The sequence below is a fragment of the Diabrotica undecimpunctata genome, chromosome 4, assembly GCF_040954645.1.
Source record: "Diabrotica undecimpunctata isolate CICGRU chromosome 4, icDiaUnde3, whole genome shotgun sequence".
Classification (NCBI taxonomy): Eukaryota; Metazoa; Arthropoda; class Insecta; order Coleoptera; family Chrysomelidae; genus Diabrotica; species Diabrotica undecimpunctata.
Window position 1 is genome coordinate 124,293,879 of NC_092806.1, and position 16,967 is coordinate 124,310,845.

Consider the following 16,967-nt stretch of genomic DNA (forward strand, 5'->3'; position numbering starts at 1 on the left):
TTTGAAATGTGGACCTATAGAAGAATTATGAGGGTTTCCTGGGTGGATAAAGTTACGTATAATGAAGTACTGAGAAGAATAGGTAAAGAGAAGGAAGTTGAACTTACAATTAAGGAAAGAAAGCTACAGTATCTCGGACATGTGATGCGGGGCGAGAAGTATGGCATCCTGCGACTCATAATGCAAGGAAAGATAGATGGCAGAAGAAGCATCGGAAGAAGACGAATTTTATGGCGCAAGAACCTGAGAGAATAGTTTATATAAAGCTCAAAACAACTATTTAGAGGTACTGCCTCAAAAATTAAAATAGCTATGATGATTGCCAACCTCCATAGCGGAGATGGCACCTGAAGAAGAAGAAGATCATTTACATAATTGTATTTTTATTTTTGACTGTTTCTTGTTTATACTCGTATTGTATCGTTTATACTCGTTGTTTGTAGTGGTTTATCCATTGATCTTATTTGATTGGTATTACATCTTTTTTTGTTTCAAAAATGTCTTAAAATTTTGTATACTAAAATATTTGTCATGCGTGCTCAATATAGGAAATAAACTTGTTGAGCTGTGAATGATCTGATTATTAGATATCAATATAATATTTGAATAAATAGTTTGTAGATTTAGGCCCACATAAATTATATTTATTCTCATAAAGAAATAATGCTTGCTATACTTACTTAAAGGATCCCCTTCAATAGCAAACTTCTCGAACACCAACAAAACTTTGTATTTGGGTCTTACAGTGATATACCAATTACAGCTTTTGGAAGCTTGATTCTTCGACGGAGCCTCGTAGTCTTTTGGAAAATTCGGACTGCTGATCACACCCGAGTCCACACTGCTGACATTTCCACCGCAGTCTCCGAAGATTGATTTTGCAGTTTCAAAGCTATACCTACAAAGTTGAATTTATTGGTTACAATGATTTAATCCTTAAGTAAAAATAAAAAAATGTTAAAATAATTTTTTTTTAGAAAAACCAGATAACCTTATATTTCTATTTTATATAGTTCTTTCTAGTTTACACCATTTAGTATTTGGATGACTTTTAGTATTTCCCATTTGATGGGATGTATCCATCTGTTTTTGTACTTAATGAATTTATAATGTTTCTTATGTCGTAGTTAATTTTTATTCTTTCTCAAATATGTAGCTTTCTATTTTTGTATTCTTTACTGCGTTGTACAATTTTTCTCTAATAGTATTTTGGATTATATTTGGTATTTTGGTTGACTTTGGTTAATTTTTAACCCTTTTTTCCACTTTGATTAGGTGTTTTATTAAGACATCAAAGACTGGCGTTGCCATATAGCAACGCAAAACACTGTTTAAAATAATAATTCTTACGCGAAAAATTGAGACCAAAAACAGAAATGGCGCTACTAGTTAAGTTAAAATAACGTGTTTAAAATACTAAATATTTTGAGACCAATTCTTTTAGTTTTTATTTGTTATATTACATCCTAAATATGAGTGTCATATTACATCCTATTAAATACTGTTTTTTTTTTCTAGAAAGGGCTTAACACTTGAAGAGGCATTACACATTGCGTACGATGATCATAGAAGTAGACGAAATCTACATTGAGCCTCCAGAGGGTGAGCTGACAGATGAGGACTCAGGCCGGGAAGACGGTGGTGGACTTGTCGATAGTGTTGTCAAAAAAAAATCAAATTTGCGCATAGGTCGAGGTTGTTTGTTCTAGCAAGAATGACACAGAAGAAGAGCGAATGGGGATCAAAGATGGTCCGTTTGAGGAGATAGATTTTAAAAGTGTTGGAGATTAATTATATTTAAAAGTTGATTTGACAAAAGTCACTTGGGTTCATGGCGATATTAAAGCAGAGAACCTACCTTTTTCACAACCTCATTACGAAAATTTTCGAACTATTTTTCGACGATAACTTGGTAAAATTTTTAATAATGGAAACTGAAAGGTACTCAAAACAGAAAAATATTTTCGATCTTAACACCAGCATTGAAGAAATACGAGTTTTTCTTGCCATTCTAATTCTATCAGGTTACAACACTCTTCCTAGTAAAAAAGATTATTCGGACTCCAGTGGAGATATGAGTAAAATGTTGGTTAAAGAAGCCATGCGGAGAATCAGATATTTTACTATTTTCCGGTAGTTGCACTGTGCGGATAATGATAATTTAAATCCTCCTAACAAATTTGTCAAACTACGACCCTTTATTAGAAAGTTGCAGAACATAATTATGCAATATTATGTTCCTTAAGAAGAACTGTGCTACGATGAAACCATAATAAAGTATTATGGCCAGCATTCGTGCAAACAATTTATTATGGTCAAACCTATACATTTTGGATATAATGTCTGGAGTTTAAATACAAAATCTGGCTATTTAGTAAATTTTACGCCATACCAAGGAACTGATGGCAAACAGTGTGTGGTAAAGCAGCTTCTCCTCTGATTTGCATGCTAGAAAATTTGCCCGAAGAGAAAAAAATTGCACTTCTTCCTGTACTTTGACAATCTCTTTACAAGTTTTGGCATCCAAAGCCAATGGGATATGCTGCTACAGGTACCATAAGAGATAATCGTCTTTCAAAAAATTCCCTTTGATGTCAAAGGCCAAGCTGAAAAAGAAAGGAGGTGAGTTTGATTTAGGAGGTAAACAGGAAAACGGGCGGGTATTAGTAGAATGGGCAGATAACAGCATGGTGACCGTTGCCTTAACCTCATGTGGGGTTTTATATGTAAATGAAGTAAAATGCTATTCCCAGTTATTACGAAATATAATTCCGCATCGGGAGGCACTGCTCTTATAGACAAAAACAGATCCAGATATCGTATAGAAGTTCGTGGAAAGAAATGGGTAGTGCTTGTTTACTTGACTAATTTACTGTTCAGTCCAAAACAGTTGGAATTTTAAAAAGAAAATCAGGTGATACTATGACGCAGCTTCAGTTCAAGCGAGATGTTGTGAAAACGTATTTGTCAAGGGTACAGAATCCGGCAAGACAAGGAGGTCGTCTAAGTTTAAACATCGCCAGTAGATCGTTTAGCAGAGTTCCCGATAACGTGCGTTTTGACAATATAGGACATTTATTAACAAACATCCCTGATGGAAAAAAAATATATGCAGCTGAAAACTGCAAATACATCATGCGCACAATGTGTACTAAATGCTAGGTTGGAATATGTACAAGCTGCAATGTTAATTTTCACACACGATTTAAATTTAATATTTACTTTTGTAAATATTAAATTTACTATATCGCCTGTGAATTTGTAGTATTTCTTTTTCAGATTATACTATTTTTTTTATACCGCACGCGACTTCTCATTTTACCGCTATATTGAAGAAAGTGTTTGACAAAAGGTCACTTTGTCTCACTCCTTTTCAACTTGGATTTTGTTTAGGGTGAATTATTTAATTATTATTAATTTTTGGTGGAGAAACTTTAAGAATTTGTAATTATATTGAGATAAATCTTATATAAACTTTATTTTGTCAACCTATTTCATATTTCTTAACATCCCTCCATTAGTACTTATATTACTTACAGCAATTTCTATTGAGTTATTATAGAAATATAATAAATAATTATATAACAAAAATTCTAAACTGTTCATACTAAATAAACTAGTATACTGTTTTTTCAATGACGTTTAATGTAAATATTGTTTCAAGTAGATTTAATTAAAATAATTCTAAAATTACTTTTAAGGAAAGACAGTTAAGATTTAATTTCACGTACAGTGCGTCTGTATATCCGCTTATACGTATTTCATCCTAAAAGGAATCGACGGAGCGGCTATTTACAAACGCTCTGAACGTGAAAACAATCTTTCCTGTCGTAGTAGAAGCAACACTAAAATGGCTTCGATATGGACGCAATAGCGACATCTGATCATACGTAAATCCGGAAATTAATTGTCGAAACCAAATTCAGATTTCTGCTCTAATCTGTTCCTTCTAAGAATTGCAAGGCAAAACAGACGTTGATAAAGATGTAATTAGAGAAATGGAGAATGTAAAATTGCATTCCACAACATATCACCTCAACTAAGCAAAAATCCTTAGCGAATTGGTTTCTAGTACTCATAAAGAGTAAACCGAGGTAAAAAGGAACAGTTAAGATTTAATTTCACGTACAGCGCGTCTGTATATCCGCTTATACGTATTTCATCCCAAAAGGAATCGACGGAGCGGCTATTTACAAACGCTCTGAACGTGAAAACAATCTTTCCTGTCGTAGTAGAAGCAACACTAAAATGGCTTTGATATAGACGCAATACCGACATCTGATCAAAAATCCAGAAGTTAATTGTCGACTGTTAGGGAATTTCCAAGTAGTTTACTGTACTGTGTCGAAGTAGTAACGCCATTATCGACGTGCAACGAAAATTAAAGATTAACTTAGACTCTAATTAAATTAGAAGACTTAATTATATACCTTGCTTTGAAACCACTATATACGCCTTCGGAATCCGAATGAAGAACGAGTTTTAATCCTGTGGCGCCTCTAGGAGATTCTATAGGACCAGGCGCTGACATTTGACAGTACCTGCCAATTTTCGTTTCCGTTCCATCACGATACACGTTAAAAATTTCTATCCAGTCCTCTTGACAAAGTGTAGTTCTAAAAAAACAAAGAAACGTTTATAAGTTAATAAATTAGAAATAAAGTTTATACTTTTTAAATATTAATATTACTTTTTTAGGATGATAGTGTCGAAATGAAATTTTTTTTATAAAAAATGGTCAGAATGTTTGCGCGGTGATCTATAAATTTATGAAGTATAAGAAAGAGTAATAAACTGGCGATTATCCTCATTTGGTATGCAAATCTTATGATATATGGGAGCTGCTGACAGTTTATTTTTCGAAACTTGCGATGTACTACTTCCTATGATGTACATGAGCCGTTGTCATTTTTAAGATATTATTTGGTCATCTATTTCGCTTATTTTCATTATTTTTAAATATTCTGACTCTATGTTTAAAAGTTTTGTCCTGTGAAGTATTGCAAACGGATTTTTTTTTTAAATATTTGAGATAATATCGCAAAATAATGAGAGAAATAAATATCCACACCATACGTGAATAAACATTCATTAAACCTCTTACGCGATCCTGTAGAGTCAGCAGAAACTATATGTCATAAATTTCGTATTTAAAAACTTTTGGTATTAAAACAATATATTATTAGTCTTTTGAAATGTGAACCTGACCCAGTTATAATGATTTGTTAAGTTATTATCAAGAAAAAAATGAAAATTACAATCTTATTCCGAAGTGAAACATGGATAATTTGGTTTGGGCTATCCTTGAGAGGGCCCAGCAATACAGTTCGTTATCATTTTCAAATCATTTGTCGTCATTTTAATTAAAATATACATGAGATTTTATTTCTATCAGCTTTAGTTTAAGTATTTGTTCATCTTAGATACTCTGCCATTAACAAAATTTTGCATTTAGTAATTTTGGGTATTTGGTAATTTTGTCCAAACATATATGTATTTAAGAACTGTGTATTTTCGATGGTCCCTGCTAACTCTTTAGAATAGCACACAAGCAAATATTTCCTAATTATGGAATATTTTATAATTAAATACTTTATTATTATTTATTGAATTAGAGCAAGCGAGTAGAACTAATCGAATGATAAATGAGTAGTAGCATCCGCCGGTTTGAAAACGCTTATTTATTAATACCTACCGGTAGGCGTGAAACAGCTAAACACCGAAAGAAACATATTTTTTTTATACTAAAATACTTACCCATAGGAACCAATAGTTGCATTAACACTGTCGGCACGTACTTTAAAATTGTCGAAGACTAACGTGACTTGCTCGTTATTTGTGGCGAGAAAGAGATAGGTGCAATTTGTATCACTTGGATAATTCGAAGGATACCTCGGTGAATTAAATTCTCCCTTTTTCTTGCTTGTGCTTAAATACGTGAAAGAACAGGAACCATCCGGCGCCGCTGTACCCGGAATTCTATATTCTGTAAAATAAAATAGAGCTCAAATTTATTCAGAAATTAATTTTTATTGTTATGATTAATATATCACATAAATCACATTTGATTTTGAAAGATTTCTTTGAAATTTGTCATATAAGAAAGTAGGATAATCTTCTAACAGTATTACTTAAGCTAAATAATGTTTCATTGTTTAAATAATTTGACTGTTACCTATTACATCAACAAACTGTAAATATTATTGTATATTTAATTAAATTTTTTAAAAAAATTGTTTATTTATTTATTAATTACTAAAGATATTACAAGAATTTATTAACCTTTTAACTGCCCATTTTGGTAACAGCTATTAAACATTTTTTTAGGATTGTTTATGCATTTATTTTTGTAAATCGCACTACATATATGTTTTGTAAAGGTAAGGGGCTTGCTAGTTTATCAAAAAAATTTACTTATATTTGGGTTCATTTGTTAAAAAAAAAGTAAAAACACAAAAATTTAATTTTTTAATTCGTTTTACGGTTTTTGTCATTAAGTCCGCAAAAATTATTCTATTGCTATCATTTTTCAATATATTATTTTCAATATTCAAGTAACGTAGCCAATTGACTACCTTATCCTCCTCAGTCCCAGAAAATTTGTTGTCTTTTAATTTCTATATTTCGGTGTGTTTTATGTTACATTAGGCATCATAATAAGAAAAAAAAATAATAATTTTTTTTTTCATGGCAGCCATCTTTAAAATCCAATGTCTCCTATAAGCGATATTGGGTTTCAAGATAATCAAAAATTCTGAAAAGCAATTTGTGCTTTATGAGTAACATAGCCATGATTTTTTATGAATACATCGGAAATAAATAGGTACGTAACATTATTAAGTAATAAAATATGATAAAAAATAACTGGTAGATAATGCACTGGTGTCAGTTCATTCACAACATTGATGCTGTTTCGGTTTTCTTGGAGGCAGAGGAACACCTGGCATGTAGAACATAGATTCTTACTTAGTTGGTGGTCATAGTTCATGGTATAGCTTAAAGCAGTTTCTGTTTTCTTGGATGCAGAGTAACACCTGGCATGTAGAACACCTAATTCTGGATGAGTTGGTTAAACAACCTGGCATTTGGCATCTATTTTTTTTTGGCTGGGGTTGAGATTTCTGGTAAATGCAAAGTGTGCTTTTTACGGAGCAAGTCTGGAGGGTGGGATACCCTGGGTTGCTTCTGAGGAGAGGGCAAGGAACACTCATAATCTGGATCACTATCCTCCGAGCTTTCCTGATGATCATGGGCCAGGAAATATACATACTGTTCTTTAAAACCGAAGAGATCCATAATATCTTTTCTGTGGGTTCCAAAAAGTCACTGATCTCGTAGGTATTCGATCCATGATGCTGAAATTGCAAAGTCAAACATATGCATGATGTACTCTGACTGTACATTTCCTAGTTCGCGCAGAAACCCTGTAATAACTTATCATTTGATCTAAAAAGTAAATGCCTCCCATTATTGGCATTGTAAACCTTAACTGCCAGATGCCTGTCGACTTCAATGAATCTTTTTTGTATTTTACACCATCTTCCTAATCGACAGGTTGTGAGCCCTTTCTATTTGAAATCAAAATTACGGCTTTATTATCAAACCATTTTACAACAGACACTTCCCGTCTCTCATAAATTGCTGCCCTAACTTCTATTTTCAAATCAGTATCACTTCTTAACTTGGAGTTCTTGCGTATTCTTATTTGTGTTAAAGTGCCAGTACCTGTAGCTTCTCTTTCTGAATGCAATAAATCTAAAGGATGTTCAGAATAAAAATATCTATCCGTATAAACTAAAACTCCAGGAGAAAACGTACACAAAAGCTTCAACACAGCCTTACCACCAACATCTAGAAGTTTAAAACGTTCGTCATAAACTATAGGGTCACCTTTTCCCTGGTAAAAGAAAAAATCCGGTGGTAGTCTATCGGAAGCAGCTACGCAAAATTTTTCAACCCACATGGATTGGGCTTTATTTTGATTACTTGTCTAGCTGGACAATGTTCCCAGAAAGAAATCATTTGTTCGTCTATAGCTACTACTTGAGACTTTGGATTTAGTAAACAACCTGTTTTAACTGACGTGATTAGTGGTTCGACTTTTCAAAACTTGTTGGTATTCTTTTCTTCATCCGTTACGTTACACAACCTTCAGATACTTTCGTATACAAAAATATTTATCCCTTCGCATGAGGTTACTTACACACTCTGCTTTGGGTTTTCGAGTCAAATACATCCTACTGTGAGGATATCTCATAATAGACATTATCAACCTTGCTGAAAAAAACTATTTTACATCTTCCACACCATCCATTTATATTTAGTTTATCATTTCCAACTGTAAACTTGGTTTACAAAAAGTATTCCAGGTTTAGAATAGCATATATAAATTTTTATATCATAAAAAATTAATCGGCCTAATAGTTTTTATTAGTATCCACTTTAAAATGTTACCAGGATGTCATAGACTGAAAGAAAAAATTCTGATTGTATATTTTAGTATTCAAATCCAAACAGTAAAAAAATAAATCTAAAATCCCAATGTCTCCGTCAGACGACATAACCTTGGTAACAGCTTAAAAAATATGGACGGAAGGATAATTGTCTATTTACAGATGAAAAGAACAAGTCTTCAAGATAAGTGTTCAATCATTGAATGCGTATTTTATGCTATGTAAAAAACAGAAAAAATACTTATAGAAACTTGAACATGGAATTGGCCGGTCGGGACAGTCCGCCATTTTTACTTCCCCTTCACAGTCGTCAAATGCGAATGAATGAACTAAAAACTCACTCTAGCAGGTGATGCTACCTATTGGCTTTCCAGTAAACTACTCCCCAAGGCTGCCAACCTAAACTGATATTCCAAAAAAATTCCTAAACAAGGCATGTTTTATGTCGCGTGTAGATGACGCTGGGACTAAGGAGGTTAGTAAATAGTTTATATTGCGCTTGAATTCTATCATTACTTTTTGAAAAATAAATTGTCTGAATTAGCCATGTCCCAAAATGGGAAGGTTGGCATCATCGAGTACCGAATATACCCTAATAAATTATAATGTGGTTTCTATTAGATCGTAAATTTTCAAGGGCAATAACGATTAGTTATTCTTTAGTAGTAAGTAAGATTAGTAAGTCTATCTTCTTTCTTGAAGTAAATACATAACTAAAAATAAAAATAGTTTAGTTTCTTTTGATACATATATTTTCATATTTTTTACTAAGAGCACCGAAGGCTTTTTAGAAAAAAAGCAAAATATTATGTAAAATAAGACGGAAACAGACTAAGAAGATTAAGTCTTATTTTACATGTACCGTTCTCTTGAACCATGTTTCTTAGATATTTCATTGTTTTAGGAAATCCGTACGCCGACACAGACTATTACGGGATGCTTTGAAAGATATGGAAGATGTGCTTCCACTTCAGAAGACTAAGATATTGACAGTGACGAGGACACTCTTGAGGACCAGATTTTGGACGTGGTGGATATGCTAATAGAGGTTCCTGGAGAAGTAGAAATTCATGATGGTGATGCCGAATCAGATGACAAAGGAGAATCAGTTAGAAGTCAAGCATCACAAAAATGGAGGAAATCTAAAAAAGTGGAAATCCAGCAAGAAGCCCAAGATCCACGTAAAGTAGGAGCCGAGCATATGGGTAAAAAGGAGTTTGAAATATTCTTTGTTTTTTACTAAAGAAATTATTAGTTTTATATGTAATCAAAGAGAAACTTACGCTCGAAGGGATCAAAATTTTCATAATTTTACAATTTCTAATGAAGATATTCCTTAGTTTATTGGCTTGCTGCTTGATTAGCGGATATCATAATCTACCCGGCGAAATTGACTACTGGTCAACGACGGATGAGATGCAGGCTCCAACCTTTGCGAAAACAATGAGCCGTGAAAAATTCAGAACAATAAAAAGATATTTTCACGTTTGTAACAACTCTATTTTAGTTAACTCAAAAGTAGCTAAAGTTTTACTACTTTTCGAAAAATTAAAAAATTAATATTCAGCAGTTTGTAGTCTTTCATAAATATGTAAGCGTTGATGAATCAATGGTTCCATGTCATGGCCATCACTCAGCTAAAATGTTTATAAAAAATAAACCAATTAGGTTCGGATTCAAACTATGGACGCTCTGTGAAAATGATGGATATCCATATAACTTTGATATTTACGGCGAAAAATCAGGAAATGCTCAAACTCCCTTAGGAACTAGAGTTGTAAATAATATTTTAGAAATTCTGCAAAATACAAACAGTATATTTTGATAATTTTTTCACCAGCTACTCCCTTTATTACAAAAAAGGTAAACGAGCTTGTGGTACAGTTCGAGAAAATAGGATCAACAAATGTCCTTTAGTTTCATCGTCAACCATCAAAAAATAAGATCGAGGGACCTATGTTACCAATCAGATGATATTTGTGTCAAATGGAACGACAATACTCCTGTAATAGTCGCAAGTAATCATTTTGTAGTAACCCCTGTTTAAAATACAACCAGAAGAGTAAAGTCTAAACATTAAAAAGATGTAACTTAGCCAAATTTGATAAAACAATATAACATTGGAATGGGTGGTGTTGACCTAGCACTGAATTTGGCGGTTGTAGCAGCTTTTAGCTTTTTTTTTAATATGTATAGCAGGAACAAATATAACACACCTTGATTTTTCGCAGAAACGTTACCCTAGCACTTGCAAAAGCAGGATCAGGTCAAAGAAAAAGAAAAGGCGGTCCATCTGCCCCTGTTCTAAGCGACATAAAATTTGACGGGAGAAATCACAGTCTCGAAGGCACTAACCAAGGGCGTTGTATGGTGTGCTATAAAAATACTAGATTTCAGTGCAGTAAGTGTGAAAAACAACTTCATAAAAATGAATGTTTCGACCAATTTTATACACCGAATAACTAATTGTTTTATATTTTATCTTATTTTTACTTATTTTAGACATTTGTACTAATAATAAACCTTTTTTTAAACAGTTAAGTATTTTATTTTTAGAAAATACATTATACCTTATACGCTAATGTTTCCAAAATGGAAACAACATGATGAAGACAAAATACAGCAGCAATATTTTGTTTTACTACAAAATCTATTAAAATATGTCAAAATCAAAAGACCGTTTACATATTATCTGTTTATTCCAAATATTTCATAAAGCCGCCATAAAAGGTTAAGCTACTTTAAATGTAGCTGTAATACTGCACCAAAATTTTAAAGCAAAACTAACATTTTTACATTCTATTTATTTGATAACGTCGAATTTTATAATATAATCCGTGATCGGAGCAGTAGCCACTTTCTGTCACTTGCTGTTTTGCTTGGAGTAAATGTCCGACTTATTTAGTATGCTTTAAATGATGAGGCACGGGTAAAGAACCATGGACTTAACTGTACATTGGAAACTTCGTATAGTAACAACTAATAGTTACAAAGAAGATTACCAATGGTCACGAAAACTGACTTCATAACCATATAAACAGGGAAGTGTTAGAACTATTGGACAATCAAGACCTTGTCTGTAGGCTCAAACGTACCAAACATTTTGAAATTGTGTGATAGTGATTCGTCTAAATGTCAGTTTTAATTCCAGCAGTAAACTTAGCTACGAAAGTGAAATGTGCAACAATAATTATTTCTGATGAATTAATAATGATTCTTAGATGACTTATTGGGAATACCCAAGAGAGTAAAGTAGCAGATTAGTTTAAGTATGAACTGCTGGTTAATCACATGATTAGGTGAACTTCTACATAAATAAATAAAAAAAAATTAAAACATATAATGGAAACGGAAAATTTCTAGAAACAAACAAATATTATGGATGTAAGTGATAACAGTCATATATTATATTAAATACTATTTAAAATTATTGGGTATTTTTAAAAACGGTTTGGTAACTTAAGTGTAAATGATATTTAATGTCATACTTAGCTGTAACAAATGATTTTACTTATGACGTATATGAGTTTATGAATACATAGATAAAAAAGTTACCAGTCTCAAAAGTATAGTTGGCTTTAAAACCCCGACCCATAAGCTCTCCACTACTGAAGACCATTACCAGTCTAGGGCCATCAGAAACAACAACCGTAGGCTTGCTGTTTTCTCCGCACATTTCGTAGTCGAATTTGTCATAGGAATCTGTTGTTTCCTGTCCTTTTAGGTAGATCTTCAGATATCCGTCTGAACAACTAAAAAACATAATGTTTTATTAAACTAATGAAATTTTTACTTGCATTTATATCTATTTTGAACTTCTGGATGAGCTTAAAAGTGTATTTCACCACATTTTCAAACTAATTTCTTTAAATTAAATGTAAGTTTCTAAGGCCAATTTTGACTTTTTATGTAGTTTAAATTAATATTTTTTCACTTAATGATATATATTAGAGTTTAAATTAGTTGAAAGACCTAAAACTGTGTATATACAAAATTAACTATAATTAGTATAATATGTAACAGATGAAGGAAATTTGATTTAAATTTAGATTTGTGATTAAGCTTATTTAATATTAGTTAAAACTAATAAAAAAAAATAATAATTATAATAACTGCTGTTGAGAAATTAGAACACCAAGAGGCTTAAGATCTTCTCAGGAGAAAATTAAGACATATCTTTGACATTTTTAAAATTTACTTTATGCTTTAAAAATTCGCATAAGAATGCATGGCGGCATCCCAATTAAGTCAGTTATTTGTTCAAACCAACAAAAATGCTTCCCAAAAACTAGTTTTCTACTTGCCATTTAGGATCAGCTACTCTCAGCAAAAAATATCAGCTACCTCAAATATATTATTAACGACTCCCATGTCCTCCAAAATTAAAAATGCCGATATGCCGAATGAAATCAATTCAGTCCAAGAAACCATCCAATATATAACTGGGGCTGCCAACTGATTTTAGAGTTCACCAATAACTAGCCAACAACCCACTGTGTGGTTTTGGTAACCCTTTAGAAGCTGAAGGTAAATGACCATAGACAAACGACGTGTGTTTGCTAAATGAGCTCTAGAGCAACTGGAAACTAACCCTAATTTTCTTTGAAAATCATCATTAGCGATAAACCTCATATTATTATTTGAATGAGTGGATACGTCAACGAACATAATTGTCGAATTTAGCACGATATCAACCAACATAAGATCCACAAACGTTTAATCCATCCTGAAAATGTCACCGTTGTATGTTTTTTGGACGGAGGCGTCATCGGTCCATATCTTTGAGAACTACGTCACCAACAGGACGGCGCTTCATGCCAGACATCTCATATCACAATAAAAATTCTGCACAAGCAATTTGAGGGCATGGTCATCTCACGTAGAGGTGAGTGAATAGACCACAGAGATCGTGCGATTTGACTCCATTAGACCCTTTCTTAGTTCTAAGTTTGAAATCTATATGAATAAGCCATATATGATGGCGTGGCTCAAAGCCAACATAATCCATGCCATAGATCAAATTCATTCGAATTTAGAGTTATCATTGAACGATATTATTTCCATACATAATGGTATCAAGAGGTCTTCCAAACGAATAAAAATATTCGATGATATCTTACACAAACTTTGATTTATTTAAATTTAAAAACAGAAAGTGCTTAAAAACCCTGTAGTTGATCCACTCTGCACTGTTCCATTGGGATGGCTGATATTGTAAATAGAAAAAGAAGAAAACATATTCGAGCGACACAACTCTAATCTCGCAGCGATTTTCTCTGAAAAGAGGTTGGCATTTGAGTGGTCTTCGAATATTAATATTGAGTTCGTGAATACCAGTTCTTAAAGTATTTTGACTTATAGTTACTTGATGTGTTTATTGCAGGTTATCGCCTAGCAGGTAAAAACTAATAATATATTTTGAGCTACAGTTGTAACACTTGGATGTTGCTCAGCCGTTTCCAGTATCTCGAAAACGCCGCCTTAACAGTTTAGGTGACATATGCTTACACGTCAGTTTGTCGTATAACAGCTTGAAGCAGGCCTACAGCCCTGTTCAATTCATCTCAAGTTAAATATTATTTTATCGTTAAACGCAATATTTTTAACGTACCTATTACGCCAACACCATTAAATTTAATGTAGCTTAAAAAAGCTATGATAACAATTTCATTAAAATATATTTCTTAATAACGAAATTCTGATAACTTTAAATTTTAAGACCCACTAAGCCACTAGTCAGTAAAAACTACACTATGTCAACAGATAATTAGGAAATTTTTCATTTTTTACATAATTTTAATATTAATCCACCACTACATAAAAAGTGTTTAAAATAACATCAAAATTTAATGAAAATAACTTACTTACGTTATTAACTTTACATGCTATATAACATAATATTTTAACGTAACTCTTAGTTGCCACAATAGTGAACATAACATACATTTAACTGGATAAATAAATTTAATCGTTCATAAGTGGAAGCTCATAAAAAGCATTTCGCAAGTCGGTATTTAAAAAATTCTAAAAAGTACTATGAGTAAAGCTTGTCACGCACGGGGAGTTATAATATTATAGCTATATATTGAAATATAAAAAATCACACGAGCAAGCTGAATTTCGATGAGAACAATACTGCCGTCCTAAAGTGAAAGGTCCTATCTGCAAAAGTTAGGTTTTGAGTAAATCCAGTTTTTGTTTTTTTTTTTCATTGTATAACTCTCGGTAATTTAAGAAACTCTTTATCTTTTATTTTATATATTATGTCGGAGAATAGAATTTATTTGACAGTCATAATTTTGATTTATTCTTTCCAGATTAGTCGATTTTTGATTATATTGTCACTTAGGACAATTTAGCTTAGTGTATATGAAGTACATATACACTAAGCTAAACTTATATTTGGAGGTATAGTCAGTGAAGTTAAAAAGTTGCATTTTTATTAAATTAACTTATAGCCAGTATTGTGTGTTAATGTCTTTTTGCCTAGTATACGAAATTTTTTCAGCGCAATTGAATTTGCATTTACATGACTTTTTATCTTCATGTACTGTTATGTAACTTTCTTTTTTGTCTTTATTTCTTTCGACAAATGGTTCTTCAATTTTTCTTCTTTTTCCCAGTTTTTGTATACAGTTTACTCTCAGCTTTATCAACTGCTTTGTTTATAATTGCGAGTTGTAAAATTAATATCTCGAAAGAAATCCTGAACGAAGCTTAATTCGTTTCTTCTGGTTCTATATCGGACAGGTTTTCTTTGCATTATTCTAGTACGATAATTAGTGAGTTTTAGTGAGTTTTAAAATTTGTTATAAGTTAATTACTAGTAAATATTATGCTAATGAAATTGTTGTCATAGCTCTTTAAAGCAACGCTAAATCCAGTGGCATAGGAAATAACTCATTAAAAAGGCGCTAATAAAAAATCCGCATTTTTGACTAAGGAAAATTATCGTATATACCCTGGAAATTTAAGTAAATAAATATTTATCAAAAAACATATTTTATACTTACTCTCCTTTCGGTCCTTTAGGTACTTCAAACATAACAAAATCCAAACGCACTCTTTCGAGATGCTGCGAATCTTGCATGCCGTAGATGAAATATCTGCAGACTAGTTTAGGCATGTAAGGAAACGGGTAATTCGGACTGACGACAACGCCGCTGGATTCTTTCTTACTTAGAATTTTTTGATCACACTCAGTACCTCGGATGTGTTCCCCATCGTTTTTTATGAAATCTAAAAAAATTATTTTCGTTAATATGCAATATTATTTTGTTTTTGTTTTGGTTGGTAAAGTTATAGAGTTAAATGATAAGTACTGTTATTGTAAATTTTGTTTACACTGCGTACATTCCTTGGTTCTTAGAAAGTGAATATATAGTGACTATTATAGACCTTGGCGACTGATGAGGGCTACAGGGCACCGTCCTCCCTAGAAAAGTTATGTACAAACTGTTAATTATTGTATTTCATATTCTCACTTAGAAACTTCAGTAAATTTTACAATTGTTACATTTTTTTACACGTCTCTACTATATTCTAGGCTCATTTCATAACGCCAGAGTGGGAAATTCAGAAAATAAACCCTGCAACTAACTACATTTAAGGCATGTATTGACTTTACGCACTAAAAAGAATGAAAAATGGTAAAACCCCAGGTCCAGATGAAATACCAACGGAAATCCTTAAACTGATAGAAAAAGACTCGATTCACATTTTAGTTGAACTTTTCAATAGCATTTATACATCAGGAAAAATACCACAAGAATGACTTTTATCCACCTTTGTTATTATACCAAAAAAGATAAATGCCAAACAATGTAGTGATTACCGTACAATCAGTCTGATGAGCCATATACTGAAAATATTCCTGAAAATTATACACTCTAGAGTACACAGAAAACTGGAAATGGACATCAATAATACCCAGTTTGGATTCCGAAATGGACTTGGAACAAGAGAGGCGTTGTTTGCACTGAACGTTATGTCTCAAAGATGTCTTGACATAAATCAAAATGTATTCATGTGTTTCATAGATTACAACAAGGCCTTTGATAAAGTGCGGCATGATCACCTAATCAGACTCCTGACAGAAAAGAATTTAGATAAACGAGACATCCGACTAATAGCAAATATGTACTACAATCAGAAAGCAGTAGTGAGAGTAGAGAATAATACCACTGAAGAAATTGAAATAAAGCGAGGTGTGAGACAAGGGTGTATACTGTCACCAACCCTGTTTAATCTCTATTCCGAAGACGAAATGAATAGAATACTCTCAATAAATAGAGCAATCCGTAGGTATTAAAATAAATGGTGTTAGATTAAACAATCTGAGATTTGCCGACGACACCGTTCTGATCGCAGAAACACTTGAAGAGCTACAGACATTGGTGAATAAGATAGCAGACTGCAGCGAAGATGTCCGAAGGAAAATGTCCAAAATTTATATTTACACAATGAAATTATCGATCGAGTTAGCAAATACAAATATTAGGCACTTTTATAAAT

General features: G+C 32.4%; 1 protein-coding gene across 3 annotated transcripts in view; it reads right to left on the bottom strand.

The window, feature by feature from the left end:
- Positions 1–16,967, bottom strand: part of LOC140439959 (tolloid-like protein 1) — a 740,970-nt gene that overhangs the window by 43,418 nt on the left and 680,585 nt on the right. For all 3 annotated transcript variants that reach the window (XM_072530156.1, XM_072530155.1, XM_072530154.1), the window contains 5 exons: positions 15,467–15,692; positions 12,009–12,205; positions 5,758–5,986; positions 4,431–4,616; positions 681–898 (listed from right to left, as the gene is read on the bottom strand). In XM_072530156.1, coding sequence (XP_072386257.1) covers positions 681–898; positions 4,431–4,616; positions 5,758–5,986; positions 12,009–12,205; positions 15,467–15,692 — 1,056 coding nt within the window. The remainder of the gene's footprint in view (positions 1–680; positions 899–4,430; positions 4,617–5,757; positions 5,987–12,008; positions 12,206–15,466; positions 15,693–16,967) is intronic.